The sequence below is a fragment of the Aythya marila genome (genome assembly GCF_965140915.1).
Source record: "Aythya marila genome assembly, chromosome: 9".
Taxonomy (NCBI): domain Eukaryota; kingdom Metazoa; phylum Chordata; class Aves; order Anseriformes; family Anatidae; genus Aythya; species Aythya marila.
Window position 1 is genome coordinate 25,332,680 of NC_139050.1, and position 22,649 is coordinate 25,355,328.

The 22,649-nt window shown below is 44.9% G+C and overlaps 1 protein-coding gene across 1 annotated transcript; it reads right to left on the reverse strand.

Moving 5' to 3' along the window:
* Positions 1–510: 510 nt before the first annotated feature.
* Positions 511–22,543, reverse strand: GMPS (guanine monophosphate synthase). Its single transcript, XM_082767450.1, has 16 exons — positions 22,426–22,543; positions 19,733–19,914; positions 16,879–16,993; positions 15,722–15,819; positions 14,736–14,839; positions 13,605–13,798; positions 13,132–13,297; positions 11,481–11,632; positions 10,682–10,855; positions 8,919–9,024; positions 7,743–7,858; positions 6,649–6,774; positions 5,507–5,622; positions 3,717–3,847; positions 1,863–2,035; positions 511–1,059 (listed from the first exon to the last, which is right to left on the reverse strand). Exons 1-16 carry the CDS (start codon positions 22,450–22,452, stop codon positions 958–960), a joined length of 2,082 nt encoding a protein of 693 aa, XP_082623576.1. The 5' UTR covers positions 22,453–22,543; the 3' UTR covers positions 511–957.
* Positions 22,544–22,649: the final 106 nt, after the last annotated feature.

The following is a 22,649-nucleotide window of genomic DNA, read 5'->3' on the forward strand; positions in this document are numbered from 1 at the left end:
CAAGCTAAGTACAACACATACCAAAAAAAAATAAAATCCCGTAACAGCGAAAGTGTAGAAAATAAAATGTCATCGAGTATAACGCAAGCACATGGGCAGCAGGCTGTGAAGGGACTGATGCATAAGCGCTGGAGAACAGAAACAGGATTTGCATGTCCAGGAGCTCTGGTGCCGCAGCTTTTACAGCTGCACTCTCACTTTTACTCTTCTCTGAGAGTCCCCAGAAGCACACAGGACACCTCATGGTCTGTGACTTTACACGCACGCGTGCAGGACCTGTACGCTGGAGATCAGTCAGCCTACACACGCCTGTTACCAGCCAGCACACCTAGCAAGTGATGCGAGAGGGAGCGAGGACAGACAGACAGACAGAAAGTAATTTCGTAACATTTCAGCATTGCTCTTTTGGAACTCAACATTATTGCCATGGGCTAATACGTCAAACAATATAGAACAGGCTTAACAGTACACAACAGATACACATTAATTCCACAACTCAACAGTACCCACTACTCCATTTGGCAAAATATTTATTTATAATAAATCTGTTCAAAAGCAGTTGGTCACAAAGTATTCTTTTTACATTTTTAGGCTGTAACAATGCTTTTGGTAGAAGTAAATAAACTGTCTCTTTATACACAGTGTACAAAAACAAAGAGACGTTGAAATGACAGTTACAATAAACCACATGGAAACGCGAAGGAACAGTAAGACAAAGGCCAAAGCAAGAGGAATCTGTCTGCGCACAGGCAACGCTGCCAGGATCATTTACCCGTACAAATCCTCAGCCCCGCTCAGTTATTCCCACACAGCTCTAAACTGCAGATTTACGCTCCAGGAGGAGTCGGATGGGATGTAGCAGCTCCAGTCACTCTTTCACAGTACTGCATGTCAACACTGGGAATGGTTTCTGATATGGTTTAGACTGCACACAGTACTTCAATAAAAAAAAGTTAATTACTCCCACTCTGTAGTTCCTGGTGGTTTTGATGTCAAGTCATACATCACCCGAGAAATGCCAGGAATCTTCTTTATCTCCACAACCATTTTTAACACAACCTATTGTGGTGGAAAAAAGAAAAAAAAAAATCAGAAAAAAAAAAAAAAAACACGTAATGCAAACCTGATGAAAACTATCCTACAAAAGATTAAAAAAGGAAAACTTTGTTCATCCTAATTTTGCTGTGAACAGGAAAGAAAAAGCCTATAGCTATTAGAATATTACCACCAGTTAAGAAATGAAAACAACTTGAAGGAAACCTCTAGCTTATGACATCTGCAGCTATGTTCAGAACTTGCTGATTTCTGGCACTGGCAATAAACCAGCGTCAAACACAATACGCTTCCCTTAAGGTAGCAGCTCTTCAGCTTCCAAATGATTTCTTGGAAACTACCTTTTATTGTATACTGCTAGATTTTGCTATCAATCATTTTCAGGCATTTTTCAGACCCTTGTCTCCAGCCCACCCACACTCAAACACAAAGTAGCAGCCTGAGTGCAAGGATGAACTTTTAAAGCAAAAAAGGGAGCTCTAAAGTTTAAAAAATAACAGAAAGAAGCATCTATGGGAAAGAGTGTCCACTGGCAGTTGTTCTCCAGGGTATGGTATTTTGGCTGAGCTGTGCTGGAAAGCCTGTTGGATTGTCACTTCTATCAGAAACCACTGCCAGCTTCTCATTTTGGTAGCTCTTCCCAGAGCACCACCACACCTTTCCCAACCACCACGAGCAAAAACGAGATCCTCTCCCAGAAGAATCAGAATCAAGGCAAGCAATCAAGAAACGGAGAAGAAAGGCAGGACAAGTCACCTACAGCACCAGATCGTTCTGAAAAGAAACTTGAACACCCGTATTCGTATTACCTCTTCTGGAATCTCATTACCAGGAGTTGCTGCAATACCAGTCATGAAGTCGCTCGTGATGAAAGTTCGGATAACCACGGATCGTTGACAAGAAGGTTGCTTCTGTAGGGGGTCTCGATCAAAATGCAACGGTGTCAAGATTATTGGCATCTGGCTAATTTTTCCGGCGTAACCTTCAAAAAAAAAAAATCGTTTTGTTTTGGTTTAAAACCCACAAACATGATAGAAGTTCACCGCACTTCCCTACACGTACTCCAAACACTATCCTAAGAGCTCCAATAACACAGAAGGATCCACGGTAGTTCTACGATTTTTTCACTGCCACGCCTCAGAAGATCCCACTGATTATCCAATTATGTAATTAGTGGTGTATACACTGAATTGCCACTTGAAATAATCTTCAGCGTTTGCAGGCATGCAGAACAAAATTAGGAAATCTCTGTTAACTCTGTAATTGACAGTGGATGCAATTCAGGATCTAATTCCTTCCAACCCGGCATAAGTGTGCAATTCCAGAGATTCCCACATCAAGCCCAACAGTCACTCCCATAAAAAGTGTATCTTCTGAGAAACTTTTAGTCTTCATCAGTGAAACCAAGACAAGAGCAACTGCCATGGTAGAGTGCTTTACCACTTAGCAATTCCTTCTTTAACTTCCAGAGAAAGTAGTTTGATGTCTTCGACATATTTAAAAGAAAGCTTTTAAGTTTCTCTGTTGCTGGTAACTCCAGATGCTTTTTTGTTGTTTGCTTTAATATGCCCTTCTGAAAGCCAATACCCAGCACCCTAGATGTCACCGTTGAAATTACCTAGAGGTTGGAGATTCAGGTGCGTGGCGGAGTGCCAAGGCACTCTGACACTGACATGGGGTCTCACAACTCTGCTTGCACCAGCCTGACCTGCCAGCACCAGGATGCTTTTCACTCCATGCTAACCCAAGTCTTATTGTGTGGACTGACTCACTCAAAGCCAAGCATCACCAACAGCGAGACAAATCTCTAATTTTACAGCTGTAACTGACAGCATTATCATAAGATTTTGAGGCTCTTTTTGTACAAATTATGGTAAGAGAGCCTTGCAAGCAGAATATGCATTTTCAAAAAGATATCCTTTGTCACTTGATTTTACAAAATATACACTTTTGATGAACTGTTCCCCAGGCGTACATCACACATACATCACATCTTCAGCTGTTATTAAGGAAAAACAAACAAACAAACAAAAACCAAACCCAAACCTCAGAACTCCTACGTTCCTAGAATCAGCCTGTCACATTCCAAAAAGAACTGAATTGTCCCTTCGCATCGTGGGATGTTAAAAGTTTAAAAAATATTATGCCATCTACTAGCCTCAAATTGTTGGATTTACAAATACAGTATTTGCTTTAAATTAAAAAACATGAAACCACTTTGGCACAGGTAGTTTGCACCACCACCATTAAGAACTTAGTGTTTGGTCTCTTCTTTCCACATAAAAGCACGGTTTTGAAACCATGCCAAGTGTCTTTACATGGTTCATTTACTTCACACAAATCCTGATGACTGAGATCATCAGCAAGGAGAAATATCTGCTTGACTATTTGGCTGACTTTCTTTGCTTTGGTATTTGACTTTCTGGTGGCTAACAGTGGCTTTTGCAGAAGTTTCACACCTCTGAGCTGTGTAAGGTTTCACAGGCAAGCCTCCACCCTTACGAGGAGAAGAGAGTACCTAGGCACTGAGAGAGTCCTGTGTGGGAGAACTGGGAGCAGATCAGGGGGAGGCAATACCCGGCTGTGAGAAAGTTCTCCTCTAGCTGTGGTGTGAAGGATCTTGAAACAATAGCCTAATTCATGGGACTAGGCTAAATACCTACCAGACTCCCTGAGAATATTGTGAGCCTCAAAATCAGCTTGACGTAAAGTGCTGAGGACTCCTGTTGTCAGAAACGTGGGTGTGACATCGGTGGGAGGCTCTTTGACTGGTGGACCGAACACATACACAACCCTGAAAAACAAGCCAGATGGCAGGGACACGTTTTGTTTAAGTGGAATGAAACAGATTGCCTGAAGACTACAGTGTTAGTATCGCAGAAAAGATAATGAAACCCGAAAAAAAAGCTGAATATCTGCTTTTGCTCCTTAGCCACTAGCTAGAACTTAATATAACTTAATGGATAAGCTCTATAAACATGAGTACTAGCTTTGCAAGTCAAATGTACTCATTTATTTTGGTTTGCTAGAGCCTGGCAATAGCCCCACTGTTACTTATTCAGTTTTTCAGAGGATTATGCTCTTGCAATATTAACTCAGTGGTATCGCAGATGTTTTTTCAGTTTTACTTTGATGTCAGTAAAAGTTAAGATTATGCTAAGAAAGCTACTTAAGTACTTACAATTTCTGTCTTCTGCTCTATGAGGAAGCCACCAAAGCCACATCACTGAACAGTAAACCTTGTTTGTTAAGGAATAGCCGTGTTTTCATCACACGGCACTAACACTGTTGTTTACAAAACTACATCACTACATCTGTTAAATTATCTTCTGAAATTATCTTCTGAATTCAAGCCAGTCACAACAACTTGATCGTTTTAATCTGTTTCATACATTCTTGAACAAAAAGCAAAGTACAACACTGACCGACTGGCCTCACAAAAGGATTTACCATGATGCATTCACACAAGTTGTTTGAGTTTGTAGATACAAATCAAGAACGCTCGTCTAAAATCCAAAGCAGGAAAATATTCAAACCTCACATTCCCTATTTTTGTTTGTAGTATGAAGCCTGCAAGCATAACTGGGCAGGAGCCCAACTATTTCAGCGCACTCCTCAAACTGCCAGCTTTCCCAGCTCCCTTCAATGTCTCTATCAACACCAACAAAAAAATCTGAGAAACACACCCCGATCCGGCAGAGGTGCCAGGGAAGTGGTACATTCAGGAAGGAAACATTAAACCCAAAAGGAGCTTAAAGACAACAGCAATGCCGTAAATGCAGCACAAACTTTTACATTGCACACACAATCCTGATTTCATGCCTTCTTTCGTTCCCTCTGCACATGAGTTTCTTCCAACTGAAGGTCTCACCCCAAGATCAGCAGCTCTTTCAGCAGGTGTCACTTAAGTGACAAAATTAAGCTTTGCTGTAAGCAATTATAAACAGCTCTGGCAGAAAGTCTACAGCTGGGCAAGGAGGATTTACATTCTCTGGAACTGACTTAATGTCTAAGCAACTTCAGAAGAAAATGCATATTCACAAGAAGCATCAATTAAGATTAAAGTGCCCAGCTTTGGAGCTTTTCCTTATACCACTGGGGTTGACAGTCCTATGTAAATTCCCTTTCTGACACAAAGCAAGATGCCGCATGGTATCACAGCACATCAACAGGCTCGGCATCTTTCAAAAAAGATTCTGCCTAAGTTAACTGCAAGTTGTCTAATCAAGTGCTTAAAATGAGGAGCTGAACTTTGAGTTTCTTCAAGTTAGTGATTCCAGAAATAAACCTAAGCTTGGATTGGTTGTGCATTTGTAACCTCCACATAGGAGGCATATTATGTGTAGAAGTTATACCAGAGATTAAACAGGAGAGTTTGTGAGTGCAAAGCTTCCATACATTAAGTAGACCATCGGAAATAAAGACAGTTCATTTCTGAACAGCGAATACTTACCTGTTTATGTTGTGGCACATGCGTGGTATGAGTCTGGCAAGAAACATAAGAGACTCCCAGTGTGGAACATCTTTACTAGAGATCCCACAGACATAGCTATAGGAGCGACAGTCACCCTGTAAATTAAAAAGAAAAAAGTAATTGAACATGAACTTCACTGCCAAAATAATTCACACTACCTTCCCCATTCATCCTGCGAGTTACAGGACCATACTTGGTGTCAACACTTAGCAGACATTAAGCTGCTGAAATCAGTTTGCTCAGAGACACCAAATAAGTAAGAAAAATCAGAATAAGACAGACCTCTCATCAGCTAACATGAGCACACAAAAGGGAAGCTTTCAGAATGGAAAGATTCAGACAAGGTGGTCAGACCACAGGGATTGACTGAATATTGGGATTTTGAGGGCACCAGCTGAGAAAGGCCTGCAGCAAAGTGCAGAAATCTGCTGGTGATATTGCTGTTTAAAACAGTGACAAGAGCTGACTGCAAGGAGTTACAGAAGAGATGCAAGATAATAAAGCTGATAATAAAGGTTGTAATTCAATACTGATAATGCAAAAAAAGATACCTGACAGCTATGATCACTGAGTAAAGAAATCCTCCAAGTTATTATATGCAATTCCACGAGAATGCCAGCTCAGCATTTAGTGACAGAAATACAAAGGACCACCCACAAAAACTCCCATGGCATTGGCAAAGGAGTGAGAGGGAACGAAACACTATCCTACAGATTCAACTGAACAAACATGTTCAAATATAAAAAGCTGGTTTTTTTGACCAACTTAATCTAGGACTCCTCAGCCTTGAAGGAGGCAACAGGATTATGGCAGAGGTCTACAAGATTACGAACAGCCTGAAGAAACTAACTGTGGTAAGTGACCGACGTTATTCAGCATTAATGACATCCTCAAATAGCATACTTGGCATTTACCCATGTGTCTGCTCAGATCTCTTGACATCTGTGTGCTACCAGCACTGACAAGCAATAATGACACAGGTACCATCTTCTTTTGATGTTTATTTTCCAGAGTCAAGCCCTTTCTTTTTAACCTTACAGCAGCAATTCTTAAGCTTCACAGCAGTCTACCATGCTGCTAGGAAGCAGCTTTAAGAATATCCCTAGAATGAATTCATTTACCTGCACTCCCACGGTTTTGATGGGTAACAAGAAGGCATTCAGTGAATGTAGGCTTGTGATCTGCATCAGCTTCTCCTGATCTTCTTCAGTTGTACATGCTTTGACCCTTTGCAACAAAGTATGTGGCTGTGCAACGATGCAGAAAAATAGCTTTTAAGTAAAGCCCTCAAAAGCTCAAACAGAATTTACACAATGCAAATGACATTAAGTAGCTGCCTAAAGTTACTCCACAGTTAGCCCTTGGAACTGTTTACAAGATACCTTTCATCTACCAACAACTTTTTAGTGAAAGCAATTGCACATATTTAAGCTGAAGCTCTCCAAAGCCATAGGTGAAGCTCTTTTTCTATGTTTATTCTCTTTCTCAAAGCTGTATTTCTCACACTTGTGGTTTACTTCAGGTACAGAACAAAGCAGTATCACGTTACAGAACACTGCAATCTGACACATTTTAAAGAAAAAGCAGCTGTAAGCATTCCCCCCTTCAGTGTTTCTTCAATAAAGTTCTGGAAGTTGTTCTGACCTTATAACTTAGAGCTACCCTCTGCTAGTGGCTTTTCAGACCCCTGCAGTTCAGCTTGAGTGAGAAGCTTACAGTAATCAGGAAGGTCACAACAGTCAGCAGATTGAGACCTTAAATACCATCAACTAATAATTTTGTTTGGCTGGGACATCTAGCAAGCGCTAGTTTCTCCCTCTTGTGCTTTCATTCAGGCACTCAGTGACTGTTAGGGCATGCAACCCTAAAAAGTTACAAGTATTTCAGGGAGGGAAAACCTTTTCCCGATACTGTGTGATTTGAAGTATCTTCAGAAATCCTAACCTCCATGAATTTTAACTAAAACAGAATTTATTTACTATTTGAAAGGTACACAAACTTCCATTTTCCAGAAGTTGCTCAACACTTGCCATAGCCATGGCTCCAAGAATTCTACTGTACAATACCACATGGCTTCAAGGGAGTTGGACTGGAATACATTATTCCCAAAGTGCACAAATAAGTAGTTTTTAACTTTCAGAACCTTCCATCTTACAGCAGTGTGCTACAGAATTACAGTACTTTCGTATATATTAGAATTGAGCAGTTTTGTTACCTTCTTAACACTTGCAGAAAAATCTGCAACTATTTTCAAAATGTTGTTTGTTTCAGGGAAGTCTTTGCACACGTAAGGTTCCTCAGCACATATCACTCTGATTGCCAGACCAGGACCTGCAGCGTAAAGTTGAAAACACATTATGCTAAATAACACGAAAACTGACTTTAACCTAAAACAGTAACAGCATCTGGACCCTCAGGTCAGTCATAAAGTACAGTATTGCTTGCCATCATACCTATACTTCCACTGCCTTAGCACCCTACAAACCAAACCAAAACCATAAGCAGGCAGTTTATTCTGGAACTGGATTGCTGATCAATATAGGTAAGCATTATTTACCTACACTTTCAATTGGCAGTTGGTGTAAAGCAGCAGTTAGTGGTGACGAAGCGTGGTGGGTAGCAAGCTAAAGCAAATGGGAACCTCTTCCTTCCCCTTGCTAGGCAGCTTGGATGAAAGAGATGGTTATATCATAGTTGAGTCTCCACTGTTTTAAAGACCCCTGAAGGCTATTCAACCTTTTATCTACTTGATCCAAAAGCAAACGTAATTTGCTGGAAATGCCTGAATACAGTTTCTTTAATTTCATGCGATGCTGGTGCATTAGCAGGATAGCCTATGCACTCTGCCAGTGGCTACTACACACCCTGCAGGACAATTTGAAAAACACGAAAAGAAAAGCATACCCCTCTTAAAAGGATGTGGACTTGGTTATATTATATACTGTGATGCTTTCAGGTCGAGAACTGTTGCTGTTATTCTCCATGCAATCGTTTTCAAAACAGCAACTGCCCCTGAGAAGGGCAGGCAGCCATTGGCCATTATTTCAAGCAAGACACATTTGACAGCTTAGACAGCATTCAGCTGCACTTCACTGATAATTCTTGCTTTGGCTTATACAACTAAAAAGAAACAAATACAGCTATAAGAGAACTCAATTATAAATCTTTTCTTTTAGTCACTATACATAATAAAGCTGCTCTCAAACACTTCTCCTGAAAAAAAGATCCTGCTTAAGTAAGCTGTGATCCTGCTCAGTAAATCCATCAGTTTCGTTCTATGTTTAGAGTTCAGTTTTATGCTCCCACATAAATCTATTCTGCAGGTTAAGCATCTTCTAAACAGCACTGAGGCCACCCGTAGCCTTTCACTAAGTAGCACAGACTCTCATACCTGGGAAGGGATGCCTTGAAACCAGCTCCTCGGGAAGACCAAGCTCCCTTCCCAGCACTCGTACTTCATCTTTGTGAAAGTCTTTCAGAGGTTCTATTACTTTACCCTAAAAAAAAAAAAAAAAAAAAAAAAAAAGAAACAGTGATTTACACTCTAGCTCACAGATTTAAACAAAAAGCCTCAGAAGTTTAGGTCATGGCAGTCAAATTGGCCTGCTTTTTACAGCATCAGCTGCCAACACTTACATAAACACTGGAAAGGAACATTCATGTGAATGTAGGCTTTGTAGAACAGTTACAGGAGAGGGGATTAGACAGGAAAGTTTGTGTGTGTGCCAAAACCATCAATGGCTCAGTCAGTGCAAATACACCTGTAGGCCAAGCTGGTTCTGACTGTCTTCAGAAATTCAGACTGTTCTTCTCTTCACCAGATGTTCAAACCACTCTTAAAAGCCTTGAAAACACTTTGTAGAGCGATGAATATTACAAGTGCAGATCATGCAAGTTAACTGTCTCCTGTGACTGGTCACTTACATATCACTTACCAGGAACAGAAACTTCCAGCAGGGTTGCTATGTGATTGATGTCTCACATGCTGGTTCTTTCTTAGAGTATTTTTAATAGCCAGAACGTTCACCATTCTAATGCCAGAAAAGGCAAAATGGTGCAGTCTCCTACGCTTGCTTTATATGCTCATATTTAAGACTGCTGCATGAGAAATGTATTCAAAAAGCTTTTCTGGACTTTAGATTATGCTAATCCACTGTGAATACAATCAAAAAGACAGGGCATGGGCTGCATATCTTCAGACTGTCTTCTGTCACCAGTTCAATCCCCCGCGTTTGCACTGTCTGCAAATTCCCCATCTTTACCCACAGGTGTACATGCGAGCCATTTCAGAAGGATCTGTGGGATCTTAAATTGACAGCTGGCAAACAGATTGTGCACCTCCACATACTGCTGGCAGAGAGCTGACCAGGCTACCAGTGACTTGATGCAGAAGCTGCTTAAGAACAGAGAGAGCTGATCCCTGTAGGCAGCTGAAAGAGCTATCCCTAGCTTTTGCCTCACTTAAAAGCGTTGTTCTCATTCTCTCTCAAGGGAGGAGAATTCCAGGCCTGTCGTGCTGGTGCTGAACGCTACCAAGTTCAAGAGCAGAATTTCAACTGGAGCTGACAATCATTTCACTAAAGCACCCTCACTGCTGTTGCTTGAATCCCTAATGTGTTTGAGCTGGGCAATCAATGCCGTTACAAAAGGTTGCCTAATGATTGATGTTCTGACCAGGATACAAAGGGAAGAGTAAGTGATCCATTACATCATGAACTCCAGCGGAATCAGACTACAATTGTCTGAAAAGCCTTTACGTACTGTTCTGCATTTGGTATTGGTTTTGCTTCTTTATTGAGACATAGGCTTGTTTTGAGTGTTAAAAACACAAAAGAGCAAGGAGAAAGTTTTCAGCTTGCCACCGTGAACAGCATTGCTCAGACGGAAGGAATCCGCACTCAATCTGTTGGTATTTTCCCCAGTATCCAATGCTGGACAATACTGAAAGAATTCTGACTACTGTGAGAATGCAGCAACTAGAAAGAAGTGTAATAAATTACAACATACTAGAATAGAACCTAAACAACCTCACAGTTATAGGGCCACATCAACACGGGTCAGCTGTACCAGCAAAACTTTCCAGCACATTTTTGGTAATCAGCTTCCTATCTGTGAGAACCAGACGGAAACAGCAGTATCCTCGTTTTCATTTACCTCCTCTCTTAACTTCCGAATCAGCTCTGTGTCATTATGATGAGTTTTGATGACTTCAGCTTTGCCACTTGCAACAAGGGAAGCGCTTTCAATGAGATCAGGTCTGAGGGTACCCTGAGCAAGAAACACCTCTTCAGGTTTCAGGTTCATCTCTCCGATAACTTCGTTGGCAATCTGTAAGATGTACAGAAGAAAAAGAGAAGGGTTTTGATCCACTTTTCAGTTATCAAGGGTCTAAATAGATTGTTCCTGACAATGCTACTGAGCTGCTGAAACATGAACAATAAACTCAAAGACTAATCATGACAGTAGCCTACTGCTCAAATTCACCCCTAAAGCCATGCTTTTATTTTTTTAAAAAGCAAATGGAAAGAGTATCTTGAGAGCACAGGAACACCAGTGCTTGTTAAGCATTATGTTCTCCCTGCATCACCAGTACTGACAGCTGACATGAGAAATGGCAAAACAACAGAAGTGTGCCCAAATTCGAGTTACTCACCCTTTTGGTGAGGAATCAGGACATAAAAGTCAATGCCACAGGAACAAATGGCCAACCAATAGACTACACCTAAAGATGCTGGTGGGTCTAGTGCACTGTTTGTTACTCCTGCTATGACCACTCATTGACTGACAAAAATTTCAGGCTCAGGGTAATGCACTAACATCTTTTTAGGTCACCTACTACTTGTATGACCATTGATACCACTGAGTGCACACAGCTTTAAAATGAAATAGTCTGAGGTAAAAAAACATATCTAGAAATCATTAAAAAATAAATAATAATAATTATACACATTACCTTAACAAAGGTGTCACCGATAATTTTTCTTTTTTCTTCAGGACTTGTAGTCATATTCAAGGTCTTGCTGATTCTTTTACGTGGAGTTCTGTCTTCATCAGAGATTGGCAGAGTTGTTGTACCGTTATAGAACGAATGAGCTGCATTCACCACTGCATGAAATTATGGGAATTTGTTGCCAAAATCAGTAAAGATTTGTATGTAAGATTGCAAAAAATAAGAATTACTACTGTTTAAAAAAAACAAACACGTTTCAGTCATTTAACTATTGTTTGCATTAAATAGGCCTGTTTGATACCTCAACAATTAATTGCTACAAAAGTATTCTATTTCATTAATTAACATACTCTGCAGGGCGATTTTTTCTCATTGTGAGGCTAGGCAACAGGATGAAAGTTCAGTTCTTGTCTCCCCTCTTAGATAGGTGCTTTATTTAAATGGTTACAAGATAGTTATTTCCCCAAGGCCCTTCTGCAGCTGCAATTAAATGATACACTATTTACTCATGGTACATTATCCCTCTTGATTTAGAGAGGCTCTCAACGCACAGATCAGCTGGGAGGTTCTCCAGCATCTTTTACCAGCACTGAACTCCACGACCTCCAGAAGGAGCATTTCCAGTAAAGGGATTCCCTTCCTTTGTCTCTCTGGCAGCCTGCCAGCACCCAGATTTATCTGTTTGGAGAATGCAAGAATAAGGCCTAGCTTTTCACTAAAACAAAACAACAACAAAAGAATCCTGCATCGATGTGTGCAGAACAAACTCTGCCCTTCGCCGCATCAGGATTTTACAGGTCAAGCTGCCAGAAGCTGCTGTGGAAGCTCCCTGCACTGTGTCACACTGGCAGCCTAGCGGAACGCGTTGCTCACCTAGAACCACGCTTCCTGACCAAAACACAAGACAACGACAACACTACTCACAGACAGCCCCAGGAAGAGGCAGCTATAGCTTATAAAACAAACCAGCTGGACAGTATAAAGCAGCTCTCATCACCTGCACAATCCATACATAAGATGTCTTCTCTGACTTCCTTCTTTGGGCACCAAAAACTCTAAACCTTATCAGCCAAGACAAGGCACCTTCCACCCTCTCCAATGTAGTGCTTGAAGTCATGAGACTGCTTCTCAACAAGCGACTCCACAAGCAACTAAAGAGAAACTGGGAGAGTGAGAAAGAGCCCTGGGAGGGGATTTCTGGCTATAATCACATTGAATCACCCACATGAGCTCACAGTGCTAAAAGACAGCGATATGGGACAAGAAGCAAAGCCTCAGTGGAGGGCTGTTAACCAAGCTACTGAAGAAAACTGCAATCGAATGAGTTTTGCAGCAGCTGAAGAGGATTGCTTGTCCACCTGCAGAACAGTGACCGAGCATCAGCAGCAGAGGCATGCCCCAGCTGCCATTCCCCAGGGACAGAAGAGATTGGTCAGCTCAGGGTATGATCCCAGCACACGAGTTAGGCTTTAATGCTTCAGGTTTGAAATTTTGTGATAGCCTAGGTTATTCCAGATGAACACCCGTGCTTTGGTACGCAGTCTGTGAACCATGAAAGGTGATTCAAATTGATGAAACAAAATCCTAAATGTACATTTTAGGAGACGAGACACATCATTAGTGGTATCAAGGATATTTAAGGAAATTACGGTACCTTTAACTTGAATACCGAGTTTTTTGAGTGCCTCCTCCACTGACTGACTCTCTCTTTTGCGCATAAATCCGTTATCTATATGTACAGCTATCACCTGATCGCGGTTTAAAGCTCGGTTTAGGAGAGCAGTGCACACCGTTGAGTCCACACCTCCACTGAGTAAAACCTAAGGATGAAGAAAAAAAGGAAAAAAAAAATTGTTCAGCTGTTTAGGGGGAAAGTGTTAACTAATAATTCAGATACAGTTACAAGGATGAAAAACTACTGATTTCCCAGCAATGACTTGGAGGAAAATGAGAAGCCAAACAACATATTGACCCGATTGTGCAATGGGTACGAGCTTTCTCAAACCTGTTTAATGTATTACCCAAACCATGACAATTCTGCATTTTTCAAGTTACCCACATTAACCACGTCAGCATTTCTGTCAGATTGTTACAAGTCATCTTTCAACTTCAACTGGATCTACTTACCAGGACTTTTGATGAACCCACTTTCTCTTTGATATCTTGAATGCACTGAAGTTCTCTGTTCTCCACCGTGAAGGTACCACTGCATCCCGCAATATCATAAAGAAAATTCTTCAGGATCATTTTTCCGTTCACTGTAAGGCTAACTTCGGGGTGGAACTGTGCTCCATACAGTTTTTTAGATTCATTTGCTATACCTTAAATGGTGCAAAGAAACGAGGATAGCAAAAAAATTGGAAGTGAAATGCATATCCAGACAGCAAAAACACACTTTTGCTTCAAATCCATTAAGCTCTACTTTTGAAACTGCATGTCCTTTAAAAATGTTAAAATAAAAAAGGCGAGTTGAAACATTTCAGAGTTGTCACTGGGAAGTCATTCACCAAAATGTGCAATTCATTTGTTTTCTATAAATGATTAATGACATGACAGCATTTGTAGCAGGAATCTGCTTGCTTCAGTATTAGCAGATCTATTGAGAAATTCAGGAAATCTGATATCTGCCATCCAAGCTTCACACTAACACTCCTGGTACAAGCAGTGAAGTTACTTCTTTGAAGTCGAAAAGCTGCCTTTCTAACGTAATTAATCTGAAAAGGGAATTTACATAATACTCAGAATCTGCCTACTTTCTCTAATTAGTTATCTGATTTAAGAGCAGTAAGTAAAATATTGTTCTCTAACTTCGATAATAAGTTAATCAAGCTTTAATAACTAAACCATGTTTGATTTGTACCATCACAGTGCAAAAACCCCTCCACTTACACTGCACACACTATGGGACATGTTTTCCTCTCCCCTATCTGAAGGGAATGCAATATTTTATTCTGAAGAGAAACAATACTTGCATACTTTAAAATAACATAAATGAACTGTAAAAATCTAGTTACATTTTCCTTAAACCACTAATTCAAAACAAGACCACTCATTTCCATGTCTATTTCTTTCTTTCTTAGCATGACAACGCAGCATGGAAGCAAACACATCCAAGAACTTGCTTAAAACAATTCAACTGTTTGGCAATTAAAAAATGGAAATATTCCTTTCCCATTTGGTTCCAATTAGGCACTGTCTGACGTAATTCCTTCCTTTAACAAAGACTACCAAAAGACAATTTCAGGATAAAATAAATACCTGCTATGATGTTCCCAGACTGCGCAACCACTTTGAATCCATCAGCTACTTTATCCACGCTGTCCCCGTGAGTGAGGAGCACAAGCTCTTCCTTCTGAAGGCCCCTAAAAACCAGGGAAAGCATTCCAATCAGCCAGACGCTTTTTGAACACGTGCAGGATTTCCTTAGCAGAAACAGTCATCTCCAACCGAGATCCCTTCACTGAAGCCTCCCTAAGTTCCTGTACAACACAGCCTTCATGCAAGAGGTAGTTTGTCTGAATTCAGAAGGTTTTTTGTTGTTGTTTTAAAACATTCCAACACTGAAACATCCCCTCTCTGACACACACAGCCATTCAGAGCCAGTCAGGATATGTATTCTCCTGTTTTTTATTTCATTGAAACAAATGTTTTGTGATCAAATCACAATGTCTTCAGGACAGCTCTGGACACCCTAGACTTTAGGCAGTTCTACAGTAGCTGCAGAGGGGAAAAGTTAATAAACTCGGACCTCCAGGAATGAATAAAACATGATTATTGCAAGGAACTTGAGGGGTGTTGATGAACTACCAAGATATCTGATAACTTCCTAGGGTGGGAAGGTAGAAAACGAATGGCTTCAGATTTTCTATCACCTTTCAAAAACTAGGTAGGTGCCAGCCAACATAAAGCAATGCACAACCAAGGAGGATGCAAGAGCTTACCACACTCCTGTGCTGCCGTACACCTTCTGGTGCCTCAATGAAGACATTTGACTTTGAATTAAGGGGTTTATACAACACTTCAAGCAAACATACCCAAGTTTCTAGAGTTAGCTGAGAAGTTATGCCTAAGTATTTGTTTAAACACACAACTTGCTTAGTCACAGTTGTAAAGGTTTTAGTGAAATTACATGATGAGCATGGGTGCAATTTCATTTTCCTAAACACACGCTTCCTCTCGCCCAGCCAGCGATCTCCTGGCCGGTATTACCCACATGGCTTTGATCCCTGAAAAAGTGCACGTACCTGAACAGCGAACACGTGTTATCCAGAGTGATGTTGAACACTCCGTCTTCTCTAACACTCTTCTTGTGCACTGTACCTCCAAATACTTTATTCATCATCTGCCAAAACAAGAAGCTTATGTGAAAAAGCATGGCACAATTTAATAAGGCTTTAATCTTTATAGCTCTGTCTGCAGTTGACAACAGCTCTTGCCCGCCAATACATACTAAGCTAGTTTTTCATGATTATACTCATCTGATATCACACTCTGCTACCTTAAAAAAAATTAGTTTCACCTCCCGACTACACTGTTTCATTGCTGTGAGAAGTTATTTAGATTTAGTTTGGTATTGTACTTGCTGTGCTTGACTGATTCCATCCTTTTATAATAAAAGTAGTGGTGTGCTAACACACACACATTTGATTTCCTTCCATAAAGTCAGCCCTGAGAAACTCCCCTGCTTTAGGCTACCTAACGTGGTTTTTAATTTGCTTGACATTTTAAGGCACTTCCATTTTAATACAGCACACATTTCCCTTTAGAAGAGGGAGTGCCAACATTGTTTCCATAATTGCCAGCCTTTCTCAAGAAGTTTTTCCAGCCATTATTCAGCACCTCTGAAGGCCTAGTAAATTGCTAACCTTGAAAAAACAAGATGCACACGCAGAAGTCATGCACCCAACCTGTCCTATGCCCCCTCGAGAGTTTGTTTCTTCACTCAGCTTGGATCTACTAGATCACTGCAGGGTCACCAGAGAGTCGTAAGAGGAATAAGTGTTTTGTATAAGCGTTTTGTGCTTTTATTTTTTAATCACTCTTAAGAACTATGCTAGAAACAGTCTACGCTTGAAAACCAAAGGGAAAAACTACTTCTGTTTATGAGGGACATGTTTTTCAGTATCAATTAGATGGCATCAGTTAATGACTGCAGGGTGTATTTATTGCGACAAAACACGCAGTCTGGAACTCAATTCACAGCAGTAAAACGGGGAGAAAAGCCGTTGATACTGCAGAAGCAAGAGAACACCCAGCATGCTCAGTGACCAATTAGCACCTTAAAAATACTTTTGCATACACGGCCCAGTGCTTAGGTTGGCAAAGCAGGTCCTGCAGCCGCTCAGCTCTAGCTAGCGTCAGAACTGAGGCAGCAGCAGGCAAACAGCTCTCCCCACAGCACCTGCATTCCGTAGCAGATCCCAAGGACTGGTTTTCCTATTGTGAATATCGCGGGGTCGAACCATGGTGCATCTTCTGCATACACAGAGTTTGGTCCTCCGGATATGATGATAGCTCTGCAGGCAAGAGATGATTTAATTAACTCAAAACGCATTGCTTACTTTAAAACCTCTTTATTTGAACAGTGACATGGACTTAAACCACTCTTAGTAACTCTGTATATCCCGAGATAGATTCTAATACAGATAGTTCAGCTTTGCTGTGCTATAGCTGGCAGAAACAGCAGTTTGCCAGAGAAGTATTTCCTCAGTTTGAACAAAGTCAAATCTAAGCAGTCTTAAAATGTGTCTGTGATTCCAATTCCTAGCCGAGCGCTGACTGTGAGGGAAGCAGGATGGCTAGGACCAAGCGCAGGGCATTAACACGAAGACAGAAATACACTGCACACTGCTTGTGCCATCTGGAGGAGAGCTGCGATCAGAAGAGATCTCTGAATTAGGGGCGAACACGGCCCCTGACTCCCAGCGACTGCGCTGCGAGGTGGTGCGAGCCAGGCCTTGGGACTGGCAAATGTGCAAGCAGTTCATGTGGAAAGTGACCACTGCAAGCTGTAAGAGAAAATTAAAGCTTTTACAAGGGGATGAGAGAGCAGGGGCTGGCCGCGAGGCACTGCAGCAGGCCCAGTGAGGCCTCAGCCCCGGGCAGCAGCAGGGAACGTCACATCCCTCAGAGAGAAACGCAGCGTGGGCTGGGAGGGAAGCTGTGTGGGGGATTTGGTACACCTCACAAAACGGTTTTTCTACTGGTATTTGGAGGGTTTGCCACGCAGGCCCCGACACAAGCATTTTTTCCATTTTTAGCCAGCAGGAGTGGGCTGTGCTGAGGCGGGCAGGGGGTGTCGCTGCGTCGAAACGTCATGACACCGCGTCGGCGGCACCTCTGCGGGACACGGGTGTGGTGGGCAGCAGCAGGTGAGCCCCTCCGGCCCCCAGGAAGCAATTCTGTGCCGGGTGGGTGCTGCAGGGTGCTGGGGTCTCCTTGGGGACCTCCAGAAGCTGCTGGGACGTGGCCCTGGGCCCTGCTCTGGGTGGCCCTGCTGGGGCAGAGGGACCCGGAGGTGCCTCCAGCCGCAGCCCCGTTGGTTCCGTGAGGCATTTGCTCCAGAGCTATATGTGCAAGGCACTACTTAATATGAATTTAATCTATAAAAGTATTTTTAAAATGAAGAATGCCAATGAAAACGCCACAGAACACAAAGGTTTTCCAAAAATGAACTGGGAGGTGTGAGAGGAAAATGGAGAAGCCAGCCCAAGCTGTGAGCTGTGCCTTCTCAGCCATCCTCAGAAGGCACCGCAGTGTGGGGTGCAGTTCTGAAAGCCTGCCGGCAGCCCCATGCCCTGTTACACACCTTCCTGCTTTGCTATGCAGGCAGCTCATTCTGCTTCAGCTTAAACCACCTCCAGAGCAGCCTGGACTAGCCTTGGCAAGCCTGCTCGTAGTGGCCCACAGGCTGTCAGGAGCCACATCCAAATGCCAACAGCCTAACGCACTCATTGCTGTCCAGACCTCAGGATCCACGCCACGGGTCTGAAACGTGTCTGAGCGCACAGACTGACGCCCCCTCACCCCGCACCCACAGCTGCTGCCTGGCCGGGAGCACTGGGGAGCACTCTGCAGCTGCCAGAGCTGCGGGGAAGGCTCTGCAATACGGAAATATAATTCAGCAAAGGCTTCCATCTGGCTGCCTACCTCAAACCTTAGCACAGAGCACAGGGCAGCTCCCAGGCCTGTTTGGTTTTTATTTTTGATGCCAGGTGCTGTGACTCGGACACCAGGCTACCCCCACGGCACGTGGAGCCCGCATCGAAATACTGCACGAAAACTGTGAGCACATTTTCACAACAGTCACTGCAGAAAGGCACCCAGCTAGCTCTGGTGTTTGCCACGCTCTCCTGCATGCAGGTGACTGACCAGGGCTGGGGACACAAAGTTTAGTGCCCAGTCTGTGTGACTGATAAGCTGAAATCACGACCTCAACCCCGAGAGGTGACCTGGTGAACAGAGAGCATTTCAAACAGCAACTATTTGCCATGACAAAACGCCCGAGAGGTGCAGCAGCTCCCGGGTTTTCCCCTCTGTTTGCAGGAGATCAGCTGAGTTCCTATCCGACTTGCCCTGTTTGCTGCCTCACTAATTAGCCTTGATTAGGAAAATGTGATTCCGCAACACAGCGCTGCTGCATCTGTTGTGTGGCACAAGTGAGGAAGGCACGTACAGCCTGCTGCGGGACTGTTAAGGGCTGTGATGGTTTGCAGCCTCCAGGGCATTTACTGTCCCCTCACAAAAAGCAGAGGCATACCCCGGCAAGCATAAATAAAAAACCAAAGAACTGCACGAAGTACTGCATAGCTGCGAGCCCTTTCCTTGCTGCAAACAACGCGTGGCACTTCCAGCTACATTTTTTCAGTTGCTTCCCAGAAATGGCTTGGCATCGTTTCTCACAACTTCTCTGACACCCGAGCTACAGTTATTTCAACAGCCAGCTTCTCATCGTTAGACTAAGGAAATCGCTCTTAGAAACTCAAAAAAACTTGTTTGTGTGCCCTGGTTTAACAGGTACAACAGCAAGGCCATTGCAATTTCTGTGGATATTCATTTAAAATGCAGCCTCTTCCATCATATTTGTAAATGAAAATGATTAAAATGACATTTTACAGCACCGCAACAAGAAGCAAGCGTAGAAAAAGTAGCCTTTCTGCCCAGGTTTCACCCAGCAAAACTCGGGTGCTTCTGCAGACAAGCTGAGGGTACAATCAGGAGTGGCATCAGCCCCCCAGCCCCGCTCTGTGACCTACCGAAAGCCCTGCTCCCGGATGGCGAAGGCTGGCGTCTCCAGGGGGAAGATCTCGGACTGCACGAAGAGCTCGCGCACCCGCCGGTCGATCACCTTCCCGTACTGCGCGCCCGCGTCCAGGATGACGACGGCTCCCTCGTAGTGGTGCTGCCCGTCCTTCAGCTCTCCTCCCGCGTTGTCCGGCTGCAACAGGGCTGGGTCAGCACGGCCCTCCCAGGGGGCTCGCACACACACACGCCGTCCCCATCCCCAAAACCAAACGTGCTGCAGATTAGCTCGGCAGCTTGTTCCCCGAATTAAGGGGGAGCCTTCCACAACGCAGCACCAGGCCCTGCTCACCACCACGGCCACTCTGGCTTCCCCATCCCTCAGCTCTGCGCAGAGCCCAGCGCTCCACGTGGTAATTAGCAGCACGGGGCTTCCCCTCTGAGCAGGGCAGAGGAAAAATGAGTTTCCCCTGTTACATTGCCTCAGCCACAGAGCTTTCACTTGACATCAACCCCCCAGAGAGTGCAGAGAGGACAAACTGAGAACAGATGCCTCTGCTTAAATATTTAATACATTTTTTTTTAAAGCAAGTTTTGAATGCAGCCTTCCAGCATTGCAGTTTGCACGTGGGACAAAGCCACAGCTCTCCTCGACCCCGTGGAGGCACTGCTCTACGGAAATGCCCTCACTGCAGGGTCTTCGGGGTAGATGTGAACTCAACCGCGCTGCCAGACACCAGGGAATTCACACGGAAAAACCTCTGCTGCCCACGAAACCTCTCACTTCGGGGTTGTTTTTTCCTTAACTTCAAACTTACGCTGTTCCCTTGCCAATGTAACTCGATGAAGGAAAAACTGGGAAGGGTTTTACTTTGGCAAACGCTACCTCAGAACACATTTTGAAGCTTGCAACCGTTTCAAGCTTTTATTCTGGCACGCTAGAGATGTTCCGTGTGTTTGCAGCAGGCAACGCAGCCCTCGACCCACAGCTCAGGAGGCTCCTGCTGTTCTAGCCGCCAAGGAAGCCGCCCCAACCTGCAGCACAGCACGGCGTTCTGCATGGCTCTGGCAGCACACAGCCATCAACTTTGGGGCTGCTACCCTTTCTAGTGCCTTTTTTTTAAAAAAATTAAAAGCCTTGAATCATATAGCTGTGGAGAGAGCACTGTAGCTTGTGCCATGCAGGGACAGAGCCCTGCCAGCCAGCTGAGGGGGCCAAGGAGAGGGGGCCACCTCCGCAGGGCAGCTTTGTGTTCTGCGGTAATAAATACAAAATTAGGAATAAAACCAAGCTGTTGGCTCAAAGGGCAAACTGCTGGCTCCTTGAGGCTCCAAGTACTAGCTCGCTGCCAGAGTTTTGCTGGGAGCCCCTCAACACCCTCCCAAGGATCTCAGAAGGCAGCGTCTTACAGCCAGGTTTTTCCTCAGGTGATGCTGAAGGCGTTTAGGCACTGCCTCACAGGGATGGGGTGAGACGAGCAGCACAACGCACATCTCATCAGGAAAAAAACAACAAAACCGTGCAGTCTTGGCCCAGAAACTGCTCCTCCACCAGCCCCTCAGATGTGGGTCTGGAGCCACAGCCACCTCCCAGCCCCCCCAGCACGCTGCCCGCTCTCCCTGTGCCACATCCCAGTGCACATCCTGCCACTTAACCCAGGCACAAAGGGATTCACCCCCAGCACCACCTGCACGCACGCAGCAAACCCCTGCACAACGCGGCTGTGCCCCAACATGAGGCTGCAGGAGCCCCGCTGCCAGCAGGGCCCCACAGGAACACCACCATAAATCCTGGGCAGGGAGGAAGCAGCGAGGCAGGCAGGATCTGGCTTCGGTTATTTAAAGGCACAGCTCCGAGGTTTTGGATCCAAATTTAATAAGGGAAACTCCATTTGATGACATCCAGAAAGAAGCAGATGCTGTCAACGTGCAGCCAACATGGCAGCGCAGCCTCTGCGTCCGTGTGCTGGGTGCATGCCAGGAGGACGAGGACCTGGGGCAGCCCAACGCCCCCAGCACCGGCACATGGGGAGCCCGGGCTGCAGCCCCTCTGCCTGGTCGGGAGGCTCCAGGCTCTGACAAAAGCTCTTATTCCCCTCAGTAGGGTTTTAGAGAGAGGGCCTTATCATCCCCTGCTCTATTTCCAAAAACATCCCGTAGAAAGGGCTGGTTTGGTGAACTGCCACGCGTGGTTTGACAGCCCTCGAGGCACGGCACAGGGCTGAACCTACCTGGGGGCTTGGGAGAGCAGGGCCAGGGGACGGGCCTTAAACAACCCGAGAGAAAAATGGGGGGAAAAATCTATATTTGGCTCATTTAAATGACAAGGCCAACCTGGAAACAATCTCATATACGAAGAATTCTTAATGCTGCCTGTGCCTGACCACCAAACACCGGCCACACCGGCCAACCGACCCGCTCCTGGCTGCCCAGCCCCGCGACCCGCCCCGCGCCGAGCCCTGCCCCGAGCCGCTTCGGAACGCCGCAGGGTAACGGCCGGGCCCGGCAGCTCCCGCAGTGTTCCCCCGAGGCGCAGCGGGGCCGGGCTCGGCCCACCCCGGGCTCGTTTCGCTGCTGCGGCCGGGCCCTGCGGGAGGCCCGGGCCTCTCGGCGGCACAAAGCGGCGGGGGCGAGCAGGCCGCGCCATGTGCCCGCGGCGGGAGGGCGGGAGGGCAGGCGGCGGGCCCGCGGCCGGCCCCGAACTGACCTTGGCGTCTCCGTTGCACAGCGCCATGGGGCCGGGGGTGCCGGGCCGGGCCGGGGGAGGCCGCGCGGAGCAGCCGCCGCCGAGCAGCGCCGAGCAGCGCCCGCCGCCACCGCCGCCCCGCCGGAAGGGGAGGGGCTACTGAGGGGCGGGGCCGGAAGGGGCGGGGACAAAAGGGAGGGGGCGGGCTTAGCCTAGGGGGCGGAGCGAGACCGGAGGGGGCGGAG